General features: G+C 43.7%; 1 protein-coding gene across 1 annotated transcript in view; it reads left to right on the plus strand.

The window, feature by feature from the left end:
- Positions 1-21,360, plus strand: part of ABCD2 (ATP binding cassette subfamily D member 2) — a 64,355-nt gene extending 42,995 nt beyond the window's left edge. Inside the window, exons 7-10 of the mRNA XM_054018991.1 lie at positions 3,501-3,646; positions 13,353-13,437; positions 16,641-16,766; positions 20,223-21,360. Coding sequence (XP_053874966.1) covers positions 3,501-3,646; positions 13,353-13,437; positions 16,641-16,766; positions 20,223-20,433 — 568 coding nt within the window. The 3' untranslated portion in view covers positions 20,434-21,360. The remainder of the gene's footprint in view (positions 1-3,500; positions 3,647-13,352; positions 13,438-16,640; positions 16,767-20,222) is intronic.
- Positions 21,361-21,677: the final 317 nt, after the last annotated feature.

Raw genomic sequence — 21,677 nt, forward strand, 5'->3', positions numbered from 1 at the left:
TGAGGATTCCCCAGAACAGAACTGATGCCACCTATCCTGGTCCCCCAGCAAAGAGGCCTGGCCTGCATGGACCTGTCACCAGCCATCCCTGACTGCTGCAGTCCTTGAGACGGGCAGCTAAGCAAAGAGCAGCCTTTAGGCTAGAAGCAGGGTGGCTCAAAATTACATTTACTAACCTACCCCAGTGTGCCCTGAGCACAGCTCGGCTGCACTGGAGGATCTGGCCCAGTGGATGCAGGACTGGGCCTAAGCCACCTGAGTAGGTATAATATGATCTGGAGCCCAGCTGTTTGGGGAATTGTAGTTAACTAACAAACTCTGTTCTTTGCACTGTGCCAACAGCACTGTTATCATCGCTGTGCTTATGAGAGGAAGAAGCAAGGGGCAGTAGGTTCTATACCAGCTTATTCTTCATAAATCACTATAGTGTGGGGGGGGGAATCAATATTTGCCATACAGAAAATGAGAGAAGCAACTTCCTCTAAATGGGAATTGTGTTTTGCCTCATTCCTAAGCAACAATCGGTGCAGCCTAATTCTACAGTGATGGGACTTGTATAGATGCCTGTAATAAATAATTAAGGCCCTGATTCAGGAAGATACTTAAGCACATGACTAACTTTAAGTACATGAGTAGTCCCACTGCCCTTGTGCTTAAACTTAGGCACATGCATAAGTACTTTCCTTAATCAGCTCCAAAACCAGAATGGGTGTTTTAAAACTATCTCAGTGAGGAATCAAAAATAAACAAGTCATAAGAAAATACTTGTGTCCCTTCAATATGTTATGTAATTTTCCTTTAGTCTTCAAATGTTATTGTAAAAATTACATACAAAACACAAATCTGATGGTTGCATTTGTACATGTGTGGTAGTGTTATAGTTAGAAATGGAAATTTGGGTGGGCCCCTACTTATAGTGGATAAGCAGTGAAATCTCAGCAAATCATTTATGTTAGAACTTAAGTTTCCTCACAGTGTGTACATTTAAAATAAAGTTGGTATATGGAAACAGTTGGGACTTCTAACAGATTTGCACCACATGGTCACAACCTTTCAGTGAAATGTTGCTTGCACATAATTTGTTGTATAAGAAGGAAGATCCCACCCAAATATTGCATGACAGTAACTTGGTCTTTGATTGGCCAAAGTCTGTTACATATTTTTAAAATATCATATTTCTCCAATATCTGAGCTGCTGCCTTCAGGGTGCATGGTTAAAATAAATAAATTTTTTAAAGCATGTTAATAAATTTACTTAAGTTTGGCATTCCCACAGGCTCAGATTTGAGTGGGTCTGGGTGCTAATTGGGTGGGCCATAGCTACACCTGTGATATGGGGTGAGATCCTCACCCCTGCTCCAGCTCCTTCACACCAGATAAAAGTGAAGGAGCAGCATAAAAGGGCCCTGAAAGCCAGTAATCCAGGTAGGGGAGGAGTCTCCCAATGTAGGCACTGCAGAGACGATTGTAAGGCTATTCTCTGAGAACCCCCTTACAAGTCCAAGCTTAAAGGGTGTGGGGGGAATGGGAGTGGTAGTGTATCAGCAGTAGGGCCACACTCTGCCAACTCTGACTGAAGCTATTCTGGGAGATTTTTTTCCCCCCATGATGTAATGTCATTAATTGTACTGTTTAACCCATTCACAATATCAAGCTAGCTACAGAGCAACAGCAATGAATAGCTTGAAACTTTAAACCTTTATACTCAAATACTTTAATTATAATTAAATGTTATGTTTTTACCTTAAAGCTGCCAACACAGAATGCATTCTGCTGTAACTGTGTCAATTTTGTGAAGCCAATTTTTGAATGCATTTTTTTTTTTTTGCACCATTGGTCATTAAAACAGCAAAAATACTTTTTCTTTTTCACTGTGCCACTATTCAAATGACCCCTCACCACCGTCATTTTTATGGGTTTTTGTTTTGAACTGTTAGCTAAATAGCTAATACATTTTCTAGCACTCGGTTGGGAAATGCAGTGAAAAAACAGGCAACTTTCATCAGCGTACTTACGCGTCAGTTATGATAGTACTACCGGTTTCTATTACGTATTAGGTCATTATGCTGCCAAGGGAAAGAAAAACACAATGAGATGACACCATTCTGTTTTAACAATGAATGAACTTCTGTATGAATTATGTGCATTCATTATATCAATTTGTTTTCTTAAAATATCCTATTAAAATCTCCCAGATTGCTTTCAGTAGTCACCGGGAAATCGATGCCAATTCCCGTAAACTCCCAGCCAGTCGGGGAGGGTTGGCAACCCTAGACCAAAGCATGGCAGAGATTCTGAGCAGCACTGGCGCCTGCCCCTAGGCCACTCCAAAGAGTCAGCACTAGCTCAGGTACCACAGCTGTCTGAGTTATGCCTGGGGTTAGGGGGGCCAAGGGGCCACGGCCTTCCCACTTTTGAAAGTGGACAGGCCTCGCCCATCTACTTTTCTCCACGGGCCCAGCCCCCTGCTCCTCCTCCTCCCCCCCAAGGCACCACCCCCCAGCAGGCCAGAAGCTGGAGCCTGGCGCTGGTAAGAGCAGCCTGGGCAGCTGTGAGGAGCCATGGACCCTCCACCTGCCCAGGGTTGGTGGACCCAAGAGCAGCCCCTGGCCCATGTCCCGCTCCCCATGTCCCCTGTCCAGGGCAGATGGAGGGTCCGCGACTCCACACAGCTGCCCAGATGGCTCTTACCATGGCCTGGCTGCAGCTCTTTGCCCACTGAGGCCCCGACCCCAGGCTGAACTGGGTTGGGGTAAGAGTTGCGCGGGCAGCTGTGAGGAGCCGCAGACCCTCCACCTGCCCTGGGTGGGTGACCTGGGGGGAGAGAACATGAGCCGGGGGCTGTTCTTGGACCTCAGGGAGAAGAAGAGGGGCAGGGGTAGGGCCACAGAGGGGGCAGGGCCTCGTGGACCCCCCACTTTTAGGAAGAATCCATTGACTCTGCCTGGGGCTGCTGCCTCCCATCCTCCAAAGCAGTTCAGGATAGAGAGGGTGAAAAGGTGACTTTGTGGCACCTTCCCTCGTCTTTCCCTCTGGCTTGTGAATTCTGTGTTTCACTTCTAAGAGATGCAGCACAGAATCTCACCGGTGCTAAGTTTTTATTGTAATTGCCTTTTGGTGTATATATGTTGAGTTAAACTTTTAAAATCTAAAAATAAAACATATGCAAAACAGTATGCAGTATCCGATTTTTGTTTTCAAAAACATGGATTCAGACTAGGTCATGAAATAATGTTTATTCTCCTTTAACTATCATGTTGTTTTCATGCTAATGTTATGCATGTTGCTGCACTGTAATCAGTTTTTATGTAAACAGTGCATTGTCCCCAGAGTGAGTTTAGAGAAACATACACCCATGGTGTATCCACAGATAATTACAGTTTTAGAAACAGTGTTTAAAACATTATACCCTGCTCATAGAACATCAGCAAGATGTACTAAATAGCAGGGCAGAGAAGTGACTTGGTGTAGATTACTAGTTTCACGTTGTTGTTTTACAGGCCCTACATGTCCATTGGAACACTACGTGATCAAGTCATTTATCCAGACTCAGTGGATGACATGCATGAAAAAGGATACCAAGACCAGGATCTGGAATGTATCCTGCACATTGTTCATCTGTATCACATAGTTCAAAGAGAAGGAGGTAAATCCTATATTTTAGTAAATAATTGAACATCTCACAGGCATAGATGTTAGTGTAATATCATGAAAATATTGGGCCCAATTCTCCTTCTCACGCCTGTCTTAAAACATTGCAGCTACATTAACTCCACAAGATGCAAGTGAGAGGCGATTCAAATTCATTGTCAACTATCAGTTATATCTCCTATAAGGCTTTGACCAAAGCAAGCACATTTTTAGTAGTATTTTTTACAAGCATCCCCAGACTGAATGAGTTAAAAATAACTAAACTACAGCGAGTACCCTTAGAACCATCATGTTATAACTTGCAGTATAAGTTACCATGGTATTCCCAGTATTCCTCATTCTAAGAATAGGGGTCATTAAATACCTCAGCGCAGTAAATGTCAAGATATTAATGTCTCCTGTTGTATCTAGGGAGTTGGAGCACTGATGTCAATGAGTTTTTTGTTCCGTTGTGTTTTCCTGTAGAATATTTACATAGTTCTGGTCCCACCAGTTCCTTTTCTGTAGTTTGAATTGACTCCCTTAGCAGTGTGCTGTAGATATTGGTTTGTGACAGAACTACTAGCATTTAAAAAAGCAGAAGGATACCGAGGAGGATACCGTAGGTGGGCAGGCTGTGCAGCTATAGTTGGTGCTCCTTTAGGAGGAGATACTTGAGGTGCAGTAATTCATACTCTCGGAGACCAACAGTATCATTCTCCCAGCGCACTTCGTCCCCGGTGGCTCAGGCAGTCGGACACTCAAGGCTAGTTTTGAATTCCAGTTCCTGCCTGGAGTCCATTACTCTGCTAAAAAAGCAGGATATTGGTTTCTTTCTGAAAAACATATTGTACTGGTGACTTTCTGTGCTACTGTGGAGTGTGGATAGTAATAGTTCCTGAGTATAACATTAGTAATCACTTTTATGTCCATGTGTGTAATGATATTTTTCATACCTATCCCATTTTTCCCAATCCACAATCCTGCACTCATATTTTTACCTAGGTTAACATTTCCCATGTGAAGAATTTAATGATTGTGTGACCTACTGACCTAAAAGCCATGATGGTTCTGCCCTTTGGGTTTTGGGGACATTGCCCTGTTCAGATAAATCTGAGAAAATAAAATCAAAGTAAATTAAATTTACTTTCATCTCCACTCATATTTAACATTCACATGTGTTAATATAACACACAGCATGAAACATTTACCAGAAGACTAAACCTGTTAGTAGAGGTAGATGCAGAAGGGTCAAAGGGCCCAATTAACTAAATCGAGAATTAAAAATTATAACTATATTAATAAGTCTCAATTTAGCTTCTGTAATGGAAGGTGGGACCAAAAAGAGCAGCAGTGAAAGCAGCTAAGCTGTGGCTGTTATGGGCAGCAGCAGAATGGGCCCTGGGGATGAGGTGGGGAGGAAGTAATTTCAAAATAAACCCAAAACAAGACACACAATAAATAAAGTCAGAGCTGAATAGGAAGGATGGATCTATGTTTTTCCCCTGCTTTTTTATGCTAGCTTTCCACTATGAACTATTTTTCATAGTGGAAGGATATGTTACAGACACTTCACCAAATAGCAGTGTTAGAAATATTTTTTAAAAGAAAGACATTTCATATCAAGCATCTGTGCTATAATAGCAATAGGCTATCGCATGGTGTATGTTCATAGGCTGTCAATGCTTTCCTGAGGCCTCTGGCAAAGAAAAAGGCCTTCAACCATAGACAACTCGTGCCTCCCAATATGCGGTGGGACACTATGTGAACGGGAGGACACGTGACCTCCCCACAAGTCTCCTCTGCCCAGTGACCCCACACACACCCTGCCCAGCCCGGGGCCACCATGCTCTCCTTACCCCCACGTTACCTGGCAGCTGGGTGGGGAGTGAGGAGCGGGACGGAGCCGTCTGCCTGAGAGAGCCTGGCTCCCCACCCGGGTTCTTCTGCCGGGGACAGGGACCAAGCGAACAGGATCCCCCTCTTCCACGCCGCATGCTCAGCCCCTGTCCCTAGCAGCCGAGTCTGGGCAGGGAGTGGGCTGCCGCTACCTCCTAGACAGGCACCCTCAGGTAGAAGTGGCTCCATCCCACTCCCCGCCCAGTTCTGGCTGCCAGGGAGAGCAGCCAAACGTGCCAGGGAAGCGGAAGAGGGGGAGGCGCAAGGAGAAAAGGACAGAGCCCCTCTCCCTCCCTGCTTCCGGCAAGCTAATCTGGGGGTCACTTGACTGCCGCATGCCCCTGGGGGCCATGCGTCATCTCTGCATGCGCCAGTATGAATTGCCTGCTGCTCTGTATCTGAACACATGCAGCTAATTAGAGAGACAAGTTGGGTGAGGTAATATCTTTTTTTTTGGATCAAGTTCCATTGGTGAGAGAGACAAGTTTTTGATCTACACCGAGCTCTTCTTCAGGTCTGGGAAGGTTACTCAGAGCCTCACAGCTAAATACAAGATGGAACAGATTGTTTAGCATCGATAGTTAGCACATATTCTAAGTCAGCATTTCTCAAACTGGGGTCCCTGAAGATATCCCAGGGGGTTTGCGGGCCACACTGATCAACTCCTCCCCCTCCCTCCCAGCACCTCCTGCATGCTAAAAGTCCGGCAGCACAGCGGGGTGAAGGCAGGCTTCCTAACTGCCCTGGCTCCGCACTGCTCCCGGAAGTGGCCGGCATGTCCCCGAGGCCCCAGGGAGAAAGGGGGTCTCCATGTGCTGCCCCCACCCTGAGTGCCGATTCTACAACTCCCATTGGCTGGGAACTGCGGCCAATCAGAGCTGCAGAAGCAGTGCCTGCAGGCAGGGGCAGCGCACGGAGAACCTCCTGTCCCGCCTATGTAGGAGCCACTGCCAGAGGGATGTGCAGGTTGCTTTTGGGAGCTGGAGGCCAGAGCTCTCACCCCCTCCCACACTCCAGTCCCCTGCCTCAGCGCAGAGCCTGCACCCCGCATACAAACGCTCTCCCAGAGCCTGCACCCCTCACCCCCTCCTGCACCCCAACCCTCTGCCCCAGCCTGGTGAAAGTGAGTGACGGTGGGGAAGAGAGCAGGGGGTAGGGCCTCAGAGAAGGGGCAGGGCCTTGGGATAGGGGGCGGGGCAAGGACTGAGTGGAGGGCTTAGGGGTCCCTGAAAAAATTTAAATGACAATGGGGGTCCTCGGGTTGCTAAAGTTTGAGAACCACTGTTCTATCGGCCTATTCAAATGGAGTGGCCCATTAACACTTCTGCAGTCACAGGACCAAAAAAAAGGGGGGACAGCTAGTGGAGTTACAGATTGTTGTAATAAACGATAACAATAAGGCAGTTACAGTGCTGCACCTAAAGAGCAGCCGTTGCCAATAATGCTATATACTACCAAGTGGAAGACCCAAAATCAAGGTCTTGGTCTCTTGCTTCTGAGGCTGGAGGGCTTTCAGTCAGCCTTTCATCACTGCCCTCTATTCCTGCTCTCCTGCCTGACTTTCGAACCTCAGATTTGGATATGTTCTTTATACAAATAATTCAAATGACAATATTATAATTAGTCTTATTGCAGGAGTAATCAGAGGTCCCAGCCAGGGTCAGGGCCTCACTGCACAAGGTGCTGCACAAACACATGGTAAGAAAAGTCCTCTTTTAGATTGCAAAGAGAGTTTGCAATCTAAAAAGACAAAAGCAGACAAAGAGACCAGGAGCAGGTTACAACATACCAGCAAAAAAAATCAGAGCCATGATAGACTCTCAGTTTGTTTGTTCCATTTCCCTCCTTCCTTCCTCTCCACAAGACAAACAACATACAAAGGGTGCAGGAGAAGGATTGCAATCAAAATATGTGTATTTTTATATGCATTACATACATTTTTATATGTGCATGTTAATAGACATTATATACCTTTTTAAAAAATACACATTACTATACCCAACAGGTCCTCATGTAACCATTATTAGTTTAGCCAATTTCTAGCAAGTCCTGGGGAATATCTGCGAGCTATTTTAACAGTTTACGTTTTTATTATTTGTAAGAAAAGGGGCAAGATGTATATCTATAACAAACAGCATTTCTCATTATTTGTTGTTGTTCACCCTCTTGTCTTTCACATCCCACTCCCTTTGTTTCCCATCCCTTGCTGTATTATGTCTCTGTTAGGGCTGTGCCCTGAGGAGTTTACAGTTTGTCTATATTTTAATCGTCTGTGATTGCTGGGTACACATAATAAGGTGCTGTAAGGATTTGTGCTCCACTCCCTAGGGGTAGGGTTGAGAGAGCCAAACACAGCCTGGAGTAAGCAAACCTGATTCTGATCTGACTTATACCAGAATAATCACATTGTCTTCAGTAGAGTTACTTCAGATTTACATCGGTACAAATATAATCAAAATCTGGCCAAGCGGGTGCAACTGCTGCGGAAGTCTCTGGACCAAGTTCAGTGGTGATGTAAGCTTGCACCCCTCCCGGCACAAACTCCCTCCCAGAGCCCAATTCCTACTCTCATTATAGCCAATAGCAGAAGTTCCATTTACTGCACTGGGACTAAGATTTGGCCTAAAATGGGTCAAAGTGAGTGTAAGAGACAAAGAAAAATAACTTGCCCAGATTTGGCATTTAATAGATGTACTATCCACATGTAACTTACTCTCCATGGGGGCAGAAGAAGGATGTAACAGGAAAAGCAACTAACCAGCAGGTACAAGAAAAAGCAGGTCTTTTCCTCATCAATACATTAATTTATGCTGATTGAATCTGAACATTCCTAAACCCAAATTCAGCTCTGGTGCCAGCAGGCAACTCCCAGTGTGAGGTGCACTCCCTTAGGCTAGGGGCTGAATTTGCTATCCATATCATTGTTCTCCACACCGACTTGTCAGGCTCCTGGTTCTACATGGTCAGGCCTGGTAGCTGGAGTGTTGGTCAAAGCCAGATGTGGGGTTGGGACTGGGCCAGGCCCACTCTGAAACCAGGGCCCAGGGACAGGCTGTGGGTCAGAACTGGGATCAGAGTCCACATACAGACTAAATTAGGATCACAGTCAGAAAACGAGTTGAAGCCAGGCTGGAGTCAGTCCAAGGGTCTGGGGATCAGGAGGCTAATGCAGACCTGGAGCAGGGTCAGGGCAAGGCATGAACCAGGCTGAAGTAGACTGGGCCAAGGCTTGGGGGCAGGAACAAGAACCAGATCAAGAGCAGGCTGGAAGCATAGGAAATCTGTAATATTGCAGGCCCTACCAAATTGATGGCTGTGAAAAACGTGTCATAGACTGTGAAATCTGATCTCCCCCATGAAGTCTGGTTATTGTAGGGGAGACCAGATTTCACGGAGCTAGGTGGCTGGAGACCGGCAGCTGCTGGCCAGTAGCCCAGCTCTGAAGGCAGCACAGCCACCAGCAGCAACGCAGAAGTGAGGGCAGCATGGTACGGTATGGCACCCGGCTCTGAAGGCAGCAGCGCAGAAGTATGGGTAGCAATACCAGGACCTTCCCACAATATCCTTGCGACCACCCTCCTCCCAGCCCGCTTTTGGGTTGGGACCCCCACGGTTACAACACTGTGAAATTTCAGACTTAAATATATGAAACCGTGAAATTTACAATTTTTAAAATCCTCTGACCATGAAATTGACCAAAATGGACCATGAATTTGGTAGGGCCTGAGTAATACTGCAAAGCAGCAGAAGGGTTCCTGGCCAGGAAGTGCTGTTGCACAGACTGACTTGCAGCTCTGCAGGGTCAGTGAAATACCTGTGCCTGGGGGTCATCTGACCTGGGTCTTGCTCAGGGATAGGCTGCTGCAGCATACTGAGTGATGAGTCACTGCAGGCTCTGTTGGAGGAGTGAGTCAGGACAGCTGAGTGACCTGCCCTGGCCTGACTGCAGGTTTGCCTCAGAGATCAGATGAGGGGCACTTACCCTTGTTTTCTAGCCAGCTGATAGCCAGTTAATTTATACCGCCCCTGGACTTGGTCCAAGATCCACAAAAAGGACACTGATAGTGTCTACTGAGCTAGGGGAACCTAATATTGTGTTTATTTATAAAACCCACAATGCAACTTGGTGAAGGTGCTCAGAATGCTGTCCAATAATTTTACAATAAAATAAATGAATAGAAACATAAAATATATTAGACATAATAAATAAAGCCACGTTTAGCATTTGATGCTGAAAAGACATGGCCAGTAATCTAGAGTAAAGAGTTAAAAAAAAAAAAAAAGTAAATATGGGTCTGTAGAGCTTTAATTCCCCATCCTGGGTCAAAAGGTGTACATATTTAGCAACTGTCAGTAGCACTGCAGCCTGGGGCACACTGATCAGTTTATTACATTATAAAATCCCCAGACATCTGTTGTAACCTGCCTAGTGCTTGCCCAGTTTTGCCCGTTCAGGGACTGATGAACTGCTAAGCAAGTAGAACTAGTTCATGACTTTGCAGCATTATTATTTTGCATTACGATAGCTCCAGGAGCCTGGTCAGGACTTGGTTCCCACAGGCTTCGGCACTATATAGACAGACAGACCTGGCGTATGTGCCAAAGACTTCACAGTCTAATAACTATAGTTCTATTTATGCTTTTGCCAATGAAGCTACACCACCCCGATCCTCAATTTGCCTATTTTTCAGTGTTTCAAAAGAACCTGTGACTGTCTATTGGCCATTTTGCGGTAGCAGAGTGCCACTCTTTTCATGTCGACGGGACTCAAGGGATGTACTTTACTGCAGCCGCAAATGTGCTCAGAACAAATGCCTACTTTTTGTTGTTGAAAGTGGGAGAGGACGATCCAGGAGCCTGTACAAGGAACTGAATCAAATTTAGAGTGGTTTTGACAAGAGCGTCCACTTACGATACTCTGGCCAAGAGCATCCAGGCTGTTAAATGTGTGCTATTCTGATAGTCTGATTTTTTTTTTCCCTTGATCGCTTTGTTACATATATTCTGTCATGTGACTAAATTAACCTTTTAACTATGAAATGTCTTTAAATCCATTCTGAAATCTCACAGTTCTCCTTTCATAAACAACTTTGGGGTGATTTTTTCCTCCCATTTGTAAAATGAATATATATACGATATTCAATATTCTTTACACCTGTGTTGTGCAATCAGAGACGAAGGAGAAGTATAAGGATTTGGTCTTTAACCTCTCTGCTTTAGTTTCCTCATCTGTAAGGGGATAATAATTGCCTGTGTCACCGGGTGTTGTGAGCTTTATTGAAGTCTCCAGAGCACTGAGATACTTTGCTAAAAGGTGCTATGTAAGTGCAAAGGATTTATCCACGTGCAATTGTTATTGCAGATATAAACTGTGAAGCTGGTTTATTGCAAGCTACACTAATAACTGTTCAGAGGAAGAGATCAGAGCATTAGAAATTAGCATTGATTTTAAATTTAGCCAACAGGTAACATTTATATTATGTTCCTTCCCTAACCATTATTAAGTCCTTATGTTGCTAAGTCTCGTGGAGGGGATGGATGAGGAAGGCATTAGAGGGAATAGGGCAGCAGAAACAAACGAAAATATTAGAATACGATTAAAGTATAAGTTAAAGCAGATGCAAACCTGGCAATTTTGCCTTAATAAATGGAGGTCATATCTTCTTTTGGAGGGGACCATAAGCAGAGTTTACTAAACAAGTCATGTTCCCTCCATTTTCCAGCAACCTTTCCTCTCTTTTGCCTTCCATCACTCTTGTGCCGTATCTGGTATAGGCTATAGGTGGACACAGTTCCCACTCTTAGTACATGCGCACCCACAGACCACTTTGGATCCAGACCATCCATCCCAATACGTCCCTGGGGTTTCCTTTTTTATTAACGTAAAATAAAAAGAGAATATAAGCATCAGCCTCACTTACTTCCTGAGTTTAGTTGTTTGCATGGCTACTACTCTCTGTCCCTACCCCAGTTCCCCTTGTCGTAAAGAGACACACCAAAACGTCAGTTCCCCTTGGTTGGAGCTCACCAGACCTATGGCATCTGTCTGCTGGGCTGAGTCTGCAGAATAGCACTCCATCTCAGTGCTGTGCTGGGTTCTAGCACCTGGGACACCCTGTCACAAAGAGCCCCCACATTCTGTTATCACCAGTGGCAGAATTCACCCAAATGGTAACTCGAGAGGGAGACAATTAGGCAACATTCTTTAAAGGAAATCAGCTGATAGGAAGCAATATACACTCAGCATATACTGGGAGCCAGATGGATCCTCCAGATTTGAGTCAAATGTAATTCTAAGGAATAATAGAACCAAGGACTGAAAAAGTTGTATTTCTCTGTCATTTACGTACATGTACATATATGAATAATGTCATTGTGTTACTATATATTTTACAATCAGGTAGACAGAAAATTCTAGGAATTCAGCTTCCAGCATTACTGATTCCCATTTTCATTTAGCTTGACCTCCCATCAGGAGACTTACTGAGGCTTCTTAAATGACAAAGGCACAGCTCTGGTGGGCCCTGGCACAATTCAAACAATGCAATTGTGTAGCCAAAAGCCTACAGCACCCTTACAAAACCCTGCCTGCACTTTTCTAACCATAGACCAAAGCCAAGAAATGACACAGTCTAACTTGCTTACTTGACCTTGTTTACGGTGTTATCTGGCAACTGTTCATTTTGGATCAGGCAGCGGAAGCAGCAAAAGGTCTTTGTGGGTCTCCTTATTCCTCTAGTTTCAGTGCTGTTGGGTTGATCTGGAAATATATCCTCCTCCTCTTCCACCCGCTCTCGCACCTGTCAGACAGTCTGTCTCTCTCCTCTGTAAATGATTGATTGGGAGAAATGTGCTTACCCTAGTTTCTCCCTTTTAAAAATAATTTCTTGTTTTGCACTGTTCTATCAAGCTTAATTTTATTAAAATCTTAATTTTAATAAGGTAGCCTGCATAATGTCAGGAGTATGCCACAATGCTGACATAAACACAGCTCAACAGTAATAAGAATAGCAAATAAAATGCATTCAAATGGGGTTTTTTACTGATTTTTCTATGAGGAAGAGATGGTAAAAGAAAGATTTATGGAAAAATCTATATAAACAGTGTCAAATTTTATAGAAATTGTGGCGTCACTTTTTTATTAAAGGGGTGGAGAGGTTTGCATGCAAAAAAAATCTGTGTGTGCATGCACATGTGCTGCACAGGTACCCATTGGTTCATACAGTCTGCATTCACAGTTGCAGAGGCCTGTGTGTGTGACATTTCTAACTGCGTCACCAAAAATCTGAGCAGACATCATTCTTACCTGCAATAGCAAGAGAGTCACTCTGTAACTGTTATGGTTTCATATTTTGACTCATTGAATTCTCATTTATTTTCTTAAATTTCCTGTCTCTTTATCCTGTAGGTTGATTTTTTGAAAATTCCTATTCAACTTTTAAGGAAGTGTTGCATACTCTCCCATGAGATAAACATGCCATGAAAATGCACAAATAGATTTACACAGCTGAAAGAATACATTTGTCAAAGAGGTGACATGTAAAAATTTCAGAATTGCATAAGTGACTTAGGAGCCAAATCCCATTTTCAAAATTGAAGTGGGATTTAGGAGCCTATTTCAATTAAGACTCTATGGGATTTAGGATCATAAATCTTAGCCACTTCGGAAAATTTTACCCAGCGCCTTGATCTACCTCCTCTACCACACCACTGGGAATTTTGTTTTTGCTTTGAATTGAGGATTGCAGACATGCAGGGACTTAATTTTCTATGGTTTCCTGTTTTGTACATTATAGTTCCATTTTGTTTGTATCTTTTTGAAGGCTGGGATGCTGTGATGGACTGGAAAGATGTCTTATCAGGAGGAGAAAAGCAGAGGATGGGCATGGCTCGCATGTTTTATCATAAGTAAGTGTATTCACTTGCTTTTCAGGCAGCCAAGCTTTGGAGGCTTGCGATAATGGTTTGAGCAGTGATAGTCTTTATACCCCCACACAATACTGGTCTGCAATTGCACAGGAAAAGAGACTTCACAGTTTATAAGAGGTGTGTGTATGAGATCAGCTTTTCAGTTTGGGTGATGCTTCTTGTTTCTGCTTTGATTTGTCACTAAAAGCATTGCGTTTTCCAGACATTACTCTCCTTAGCATCTTGAACAAAAATGATTACATTGGGGCAGTCCTAGAAATATCATGGGAAATATCGTCGTATGGGGGAGGTGAGTTTGAGACCTATCCTTTGGACCTTTACTCTTGGGCTACCGGAGGCTGGAAACTCTGCAAAGCACCACACTCAGCACCTGGAGGGATAGAAGCATCTTGAGTTGGTCTTTAGTTACCCTCTGATATATTAACACTGCTGAGTAATACAGGTCAGCCCTGCACCCAGAAGTTCCACCACCATGCACCAAGCAAGATCAGGAAGCAAAAGCCATTTAACACTTATAGTGCAGTAGTGCCTAGAGGCCAGACAGGTCTGGGCCTCATTGTGCTAGGTGCTGTACACACATATACCACATAACAGTCCCAGCATGGGATTCAAACCTAGATTCCCTGCTGGGTATTTTATCTAATAAGAACATAAGAATGGCCATACTGGGTCAGATCAGTGGTCCATCTAGTCCAGTTCCCTCTCTCTGATAGGGGCCAGTGCCAGATGCTTCAAAGGGAATGAACAGAAAAGAGCAGTTTTGAATGATCCATCCCCTCTCATCCAGTCCCAGCTTTGGGCAGTTGGAAGTTCAGGGACAGCGGCGCATGGGGTTGCTATTAGCCAAGATGGACCTATCCTCCATGAATTTATATAATTCTTTTTTGAACCCAGTTATACCTTTGGCCTTCACAACATCCCATGGTAATGAGTTCCACAGGCTGAATGTGTGTTGTGAGACGAAGCCTTTCCTTTTGTTTGTTTTAAATCTGCTGCCTGATAATTTAATCAGGTGACCCCTACTTCCCTTTTGTGAAGGGGTACTTAACACTTTCCTATCCACTTTTTCCACACCATTCATGATTTTATAGACCTCTGTCATCTCTTTTCTAATCTGAACAATCCCAGTCTTTTTAATCTCTCCTTATGTGGAAGTTCTTCCATACCCCTAGTCATTTTGGTTACCCTTCTCTGCACCTTTTCCAATTCTAGTATCTCTTTTTTAAGATGGGTCAACCCAGATCTGCACGCATTTTTCCAAGTGTGGGCATACCATGCATTTATATACTGGCAATATGATATTTACTGTCTTCTTATCTATCCCTTTCCTAATGGTTCCTAACATTCTGTTCGTTTTTTTGAGTGCCATTGCATATTGAGCAGATGTTTTTAGAGAACTATCGATTATGCCAAGATCTCTTTGAGTGGCAACAGCTAATTTAGATCGTATCATTTTGTATGTATAGTCGGGATCATTTTTTCCAATGTGCATTACTTTGCATTTATCAACATTGAATTTCATCTGCTATTTTGTCACCCAGTGGACACTGGGTTTAGTGAGATCCCTTTGTGACTCTTCATAGTCAGCTTTGCACTTAACTATCTTGAGTAATTTTGTATCATCTGCAAACTTTGCCAGTTCACTGTTCACCCTCTTTTCCAGATCATTTATGAATATGTTGAACAGCACCGGTTCCAGTACAGATCCTTTGGTTACCCCGCTATTTACCTTTCTCCATTGTGAAAACTGACCATTTATTCCTACCCTCTGTTTCCCATCTTTTAACCAGTTACTGTCACTGATCCATGAGAGGACCTTCCCTCTTATCCCATGACAACTTACTTTGCTTAAGAGCCTTTGACATGGGACCTTGTCATAGGCTTTCTGAAACTACAAGTACACTATATTAGCTGGATCACCCTTGTCCACATGTTTGTTTGACTCCTTCAGAGAATTCTAACAGATTGGTGAGACATGATTTCCCTTTACACAAGCTGTGTTGACTCTTCCCCAACATATCATGTTCATCTCTGTCTCTGATGATTTTGTTTGATGGTAGTCTATCTATTCCATTCCAAAGGTAGTAGTGTAGTAGTTCTAGGGCAATGGTTCCCAAACTTTTCGGCATCATGCCCCCTTTTTAATTTTTGAGAAACACTCACACACACACACCCATATCTCCTTTACCATCATCCAACTCCCCCTGCTCCTTGTCCCCTGACCGCCCCCTCCCGGAACCCCACCCCCTATCCAACTGCCCCTGTTCCTTGTCCCCTGACTGCCCCCACCCCTCCCCTGACTGCCCCCCGGGACCTCCTGCCTCTTATCCTGCCCCCCCGCTTCCCTCCCCCTTACCAGGCTGCTCAGAGCAGCAGAACTGGCTTATTGAAAAGTCTGGGAGGTGGGTGGGTGCAAGCTGTGCTGCCTGCAGGGCAGCATGGCTGTGGGGGGCGGGAGGGGAGGGGCTGCGGGCTAGCCTCCCTGGCCAGGAGCTCAAGGGCCGGGCAGCCTCGTGCCCCCCTTGGAATTTCTTCAATCCACCCCCAGGGGGGCATGCCTCCCAGTTTGGGAACCAATGTTCTAGGGTATAAGCCTCATGTGTGTAATTTAACATCAACCTATTTTGAGTAGCTGCCCACTGTATTCTTTTGTCAGCCAGAGTGGCTGCCTTTAAGCAGCGTAATGCATTCCCTTCCTTCAGGTGCTGTATGCTTCCATTGTGGCCTGGGGAGTAAGAGAGTGTGATCTGGGATTGAGCCCAGGTCTCTTGAGTGGCAGTGCAGTGTATTATCATTGATCCACCAAGCTGGGCTCCTAGGTTAGGGTTTTTAATGTATTTTTATTAGTACTTTGGAGCTTCTGATGATATTGTACAGCATTTGCAAACTTCTCACTAATCTGCTGCATGTAGAGTGAAGCCTCTACTCTACCCCCACGCACTAGTGGGTTATAATTAAAAGACCAAGGCAGTTTTAACTGAGTAAGGGTTTGAGGAGTGGGGCCATTGTGCTGTTGCATACCAGCTTACAGTACTAGATGAGTCACAGTGGTCTTTGAAAACCAGTTATCTTACCCCAAAACAAGCATCATCTCTGTTCTTTAAATTAAGCATTGTATCTATAGTGTATAGGAATGTTGTGGAAAAACTAAATGAGTAACACATTTTCTTTTCTTTTGAAAGACCAAAATACGCATTGTTGGATGAATGTACAAGTGCTGTAAGCATTGATGTTGAAGGAAAGATATTCCAAGCTGCAAAAGGTTCTGGGATATCCTTGCTTTCTATTACACACAGACCTTCTCTTTGGTGAGTATATCCAAGTACTTACAATGGGGGGTTATTTTTAGCTTTCTACCAGATGATAGACTCGCTTTTCTTCTGTGCTCCAGTACACTTGTTAAATCAATATCTACACTCCTTTTAAGATAACTTGACTACAATAATAGACATGTAAATGCATTTAGCATTGATTTTCTCCCTTTTATGTACACCTATTTATTTCCTTTTTAATGCAATTGAATTTTTCACTCTTAATAGCAACATGCAGATAGCTAAAGAGCCAATTAATTAATACATCATGTCACAGCTGCAGCAAATATCACCATATTATTCTGTAAACATGAAGGGAAAAGATAAATAGAATGGCTACTTCTCAGGTAGGTTGTCCATTGCTTGGAAGAAGAAGATGGCCAATTTGTCACCAAGATAATCTCCTTTGTCTTTTACAAGGAAGAACAGACCCATCATTTTTAGCGTCAATTATGCATTCTAATCCTGCATTTTTTTTAACCTCTCAGTGCACCTGCAGGCAGAAAAGTTATATTTCATATTTACAAATGAGGTTGTTTATACAAAGAAAAATATTAGGACAGTGAGAGAGACCTTTCTAAATTAGGCAGTAACAACTATAAAAGATCCCAGCATAGGCAATATTTTTATAGAGCGTATCAAGTAGTCGGATACATACAAATGTTAAGTGCAAAGAAAGCAAAAAAGCACAAATCTGTTGTTACTAAATGGGAACCATTAGTTCTCAAGTCCAAGTTCTCCACTGCCACCTTCTTTTTTTATCCTGTGACAAAAGGCCTTCTGCCAGCTTGACCTCACAGTTGAAATATGCTGTAATTCTGTCCCATTCCCTTAGCTTCTCTGAGAAAAGGATTGCTTCTGCCGTATTCCTCCCTAGTCAATGGGACTACTCACAGAGCAGAAAGTAAAGCATGTGTAGGATTGGGGCCTAAATTATGAAAAAACTCAAATGACAGGAAATCTGGAAAAATAGATGTTTGCCACCCACAAGCTCAGCTCCCATATTCCACTTATTTTTAAAAGAGATTAGATTACATTTAAAAATAAAAAATCCTATTTAAATATAAAAAGGGGCAAGACTATTTTAAAATCACTGGATAAGAAAGGAAGTATCTAGTTAAGTACGGGAGTGGGGGAGAGGTGTCTAGCCTACAAGAGAGTGAGAACCCAGAGGGAGCTTCTGTGTATTGGTTTGGATTGAAGGTCTTTGGAGGTCTACATTTCCACTGTTTTTACTTGTTTTCAGATAATTATGCTGGTCAGGCAGGTTTCCAGTTCCTCCTGTAATCTCCATTTGTTTATCAAAATTATCAACTGATCTGATGGTTTGATAGCAAAAGACACAAATTTTAAAACATCCATTTCATAGACTTGTGGGGAATATACACTGTGTATTGTGCAGGTGCAGGTGATGTTCTTGGTCTTGAATGGGAAGAAGGAAGTACCACATTCTGAGATTTAGATTTAAAACTTCTTCAACTCAGCTTTGCTTCCTGGTTATTGCAGTGCAGAGACAGAAGATCAGATTATGAACTGTTCTCTCCTCCTCAAGGACAACACTGGGCAATACCAGTTATTTTATGTTTCATGCAGCAGATTGGCTGCTCTCCCGGACAGCATTAATCAGCCATCTCAGACTATTTTCTTCTCAGGACAGTGTCTTCTTTCTAATTTATGTGACTTTTGGGAGTGGGTATAAGAAGATTGGTTAAGCAATCTGTGCTATACAGAACAATGCATGTGATGTGGTCATTATAATGATTTAATTATATCTCATCCGCTAATTATGTCATAAACTGTGGAAGTTTATTAATTTATCACATCTCCTTTACGGAATTACATGCCTTTGATAATCACCACATTGTGATATAGTTCAACATCAATAAATTTCACTATCAATTACCCAGCTCATAACAGCACATCTGCTGGAATTCCCCTCCCCCATGTTCTTTTAAGTGTCTGAGTGTGTCTTGAAAAAGTCCACGTGCACATCTTGTAATATTTCTCTGAGCACACGCCTTGCTGTTGATTGAAAGATCTATGACACCTGTGCAGGGTTGGTTTTTTTTCACTGCTTGCAAATCAAGTAACACTGGAGGACTGAAGTGTTTGGACAAGCAAAGCTTACAGTCAGGGCTTGAAATTCAGGAAAGCTGATGTATAACATAAAATAAATACAGTCATACCAATAGCATTCTGTTGCACCACGTCCTGCAAAATGTCGGGACCTGTGGACTTTCTGGTAGGAAGGTATAATATCACATAGAAAGTAACATAAATAAAATTAAATGGTCTATATGCTCCCTCCATTCTGTGGCGTGGAAGGGGCCATTTTATATAAATGGGGGATAGGGTTTGTATAGAGGCCCCATAGCTGTGGAGTTGTGTGATGACAGTTGTGATGTCCTTGTGTGAAGGGGACTCCCTGCAGCATGAGGCATTCTGCTCAGGTAAGTGCTCATGGAGAGCAGCTGCTAATTGTCTTCAGGAGAGAAGGATTTTCCTTGGCTGATTGAGGAGGTGTAGAGGTCTCGACTGCTTTGGTGAGGGCAGCCAGGAAAGGGGGCTCCCTGCTGCCATTCCCCTCTGGACCGAGAGCCACAGATGCTGCTGCTGTTACAGTATCTGAAGAAACAGGACTTTGCTTGGCAGCTGAAGGGGGGTCAGGGCCAGCTCCAGGCACCAGCCTAGCAAGCAGGTGCCAGGGGCGGCCAATGAAGAGGGGGACGGCACGTCCGGCCCTTTCGGCGGCGGGGTTGTCACTCCCTCTGGGAGCAAAGGACCTGCCGCCGAATTGCCGTCGTAGAATGAAGCGATGATAGAGCTGCCGCCGCGATTGCAGCTTTTTTTTTTTTTTTTTTTGCGTTGCTTGGGGCGGCAAAAATGCTAGAGCCGGCCCTGAGGGGGGTGCAGCTTCAGCCACAACTGCCGTTCCTCATTGGGCAGCCAGGAAGTGGGGGACAGCCACCTCCACCCCGAGGCAGAAGGCCCTGGGGTGGCACCCATAATAACCCAGCTGAGGGCGCCCTCCAGCACCACCTCAGCAGGGAGTTCTGAGAGGGCGGGGGGCTCAACTGCTGCAAACTGCAGCTTGTCTAAACTCAGGGGTCAGCACCAGTGCAGCTACATAGACTGCTGGCCAGCAACTGCTGAATCCCTGTGTAGGCAAGGCCTTAGTGACTTTCAATAAGTCTTAGGCTACAAAGTGCTGAAGTCTCTTTTTGAAAATGGGATTTAGGCTTCCAAGTCACATACTCACTTTTAAAAGCTTTACCCAGTGACTCTAAAAACGGCCTGTTCTCAGCCATGGTGGTATTGCAGTGTGAAGATGTTTTATACAAAAGAAGTGCCTTGCTCAAAGTCTGCCTTAAGGCACTTGACACTCAGGAATCTCAAACCTTACTTACGAAAATGTCCCCAAAGCCATTACTAATATTTTAAATTCTTCTGCAGGAAGTACCATACTCACTTGTTGCAGTTTGATGGAGAAGGAGGCTGGCGTTTTGAACAATTGGACACTGCTATCCGTTTATCACTCAGTGAGGAAAAACAAAGACTAGAATCCCAGCTTGCAGGAATTCCTGAAATGCAGCAGAGACTGAATGAACTTTGCAAAATTTTGGGAGAAGATTCAGTGCTTAAAACAATGGATAAAGAGGAATAAATATCTTAATTTATGTTTGATATTTTTAATTTTTTTTTTTTAGTTAAAAGCTTTATGAATTTAACGACACTTGTTTGCATGCCTTGTGGTAGGTTTAGAGCATAGAGAAACGTAGTCAGCAAAAATAGTGCTTTATAAGATTTTAGCATTTTGGCATTAAGGAAGAAAGTAGTTTGAACCCTGAAAAGTAGATCAGCAAATACACTGTGTACAAGATTAGTCATGAGAGCTTACAGTAATTCCTAGTGAAAGCCCAATTCACTGCACAAAGTTACCGGCAGATAGATTTGCTTGGTGAATTCTTGCTTGGGAGTTGAAGGGCAGAATGTGCTCTCATGCCAGATTGCCATGTGCATATGATATGCCTGCTAAACCAAGCAAATCTGGCATGTAACTCAGGCGTGGAGCAACGCAAGGCAGGCTTTGGGTGAGTATGCACATGCATGCAAAAATCTAATTTGGGTACAAGGAAATACTTTTCTGTCCATGTAAAACTGATCTGTTCCTCAGCTGAGCCATATGCATGTTGTTAGCTGCATTTCCTTAGAAAATAACAACATGACAGGCAGCCCAGAAGATAACTGTCATAACAGCCATCCAACTGTCCTTTCAACCAATTAACATGGATTTAACAAGACAGATAATACACATGTAGAGTACGGAGTGCCACAATGCATAATTTAAGAAGCCTTTTTTCCTCAGGACATGTACATTAATTCCTAGTAACCTTTCAAAGGTTTATGTATGCCCATTATACAGTATACTTTGGTAGGCAAGGCATTGGATCCTGAGTCAGGAGACTCGGGTTCTGTTCCTGGCTCTGCCACTGACCTGCTGTGACCTCGAGCAAGTCACTACCCCTCTCTGCCTCAGTTTCCCTATCTGTAAAAAGAGGATAATAATACTCACTCACCGGTGTAAAAGGCAACAAAGAGTCCTGTGGCACCTTAAAGACTAACAGATGTATTGGAGCATAAGCTTTCATGGGTGAATGCCCACTTCATCAGACGCATGGGCATTCACCCATGAAAGCTTATGCTCCAATACATCTGTTAGTCTTTAAGGTGCCACAGGACTCTTTGTTGCCTTTTACAGATCCAGACTAACTCGGCTACTCCTCTGATACTTGTCACTGGTGTAAGGCACTTTGTGATTGACTGATGAAAAGGCCTATCTAAGATCTAGGTCTTTTTATTAATGCACCCTTTAGTTTTCATGAGCTACCACCCTGATAATAAAAATGC

This window comes from Malaclemys terrapin, chromosome 1 (genome assembly GCF_027887155.1).
Source record: "Malaclemys terrapin pileata isolate rMalTer1 chromosome 1, rMalTer1.hap1, whole genome shotgun sequence".
Classification (NCBI taxonomy): domain Eukaryota; kingdom Metazoa; phylum Chordata; order Testudines; family Emydidae; genus Malaclemys; species Malaclemys terrapin.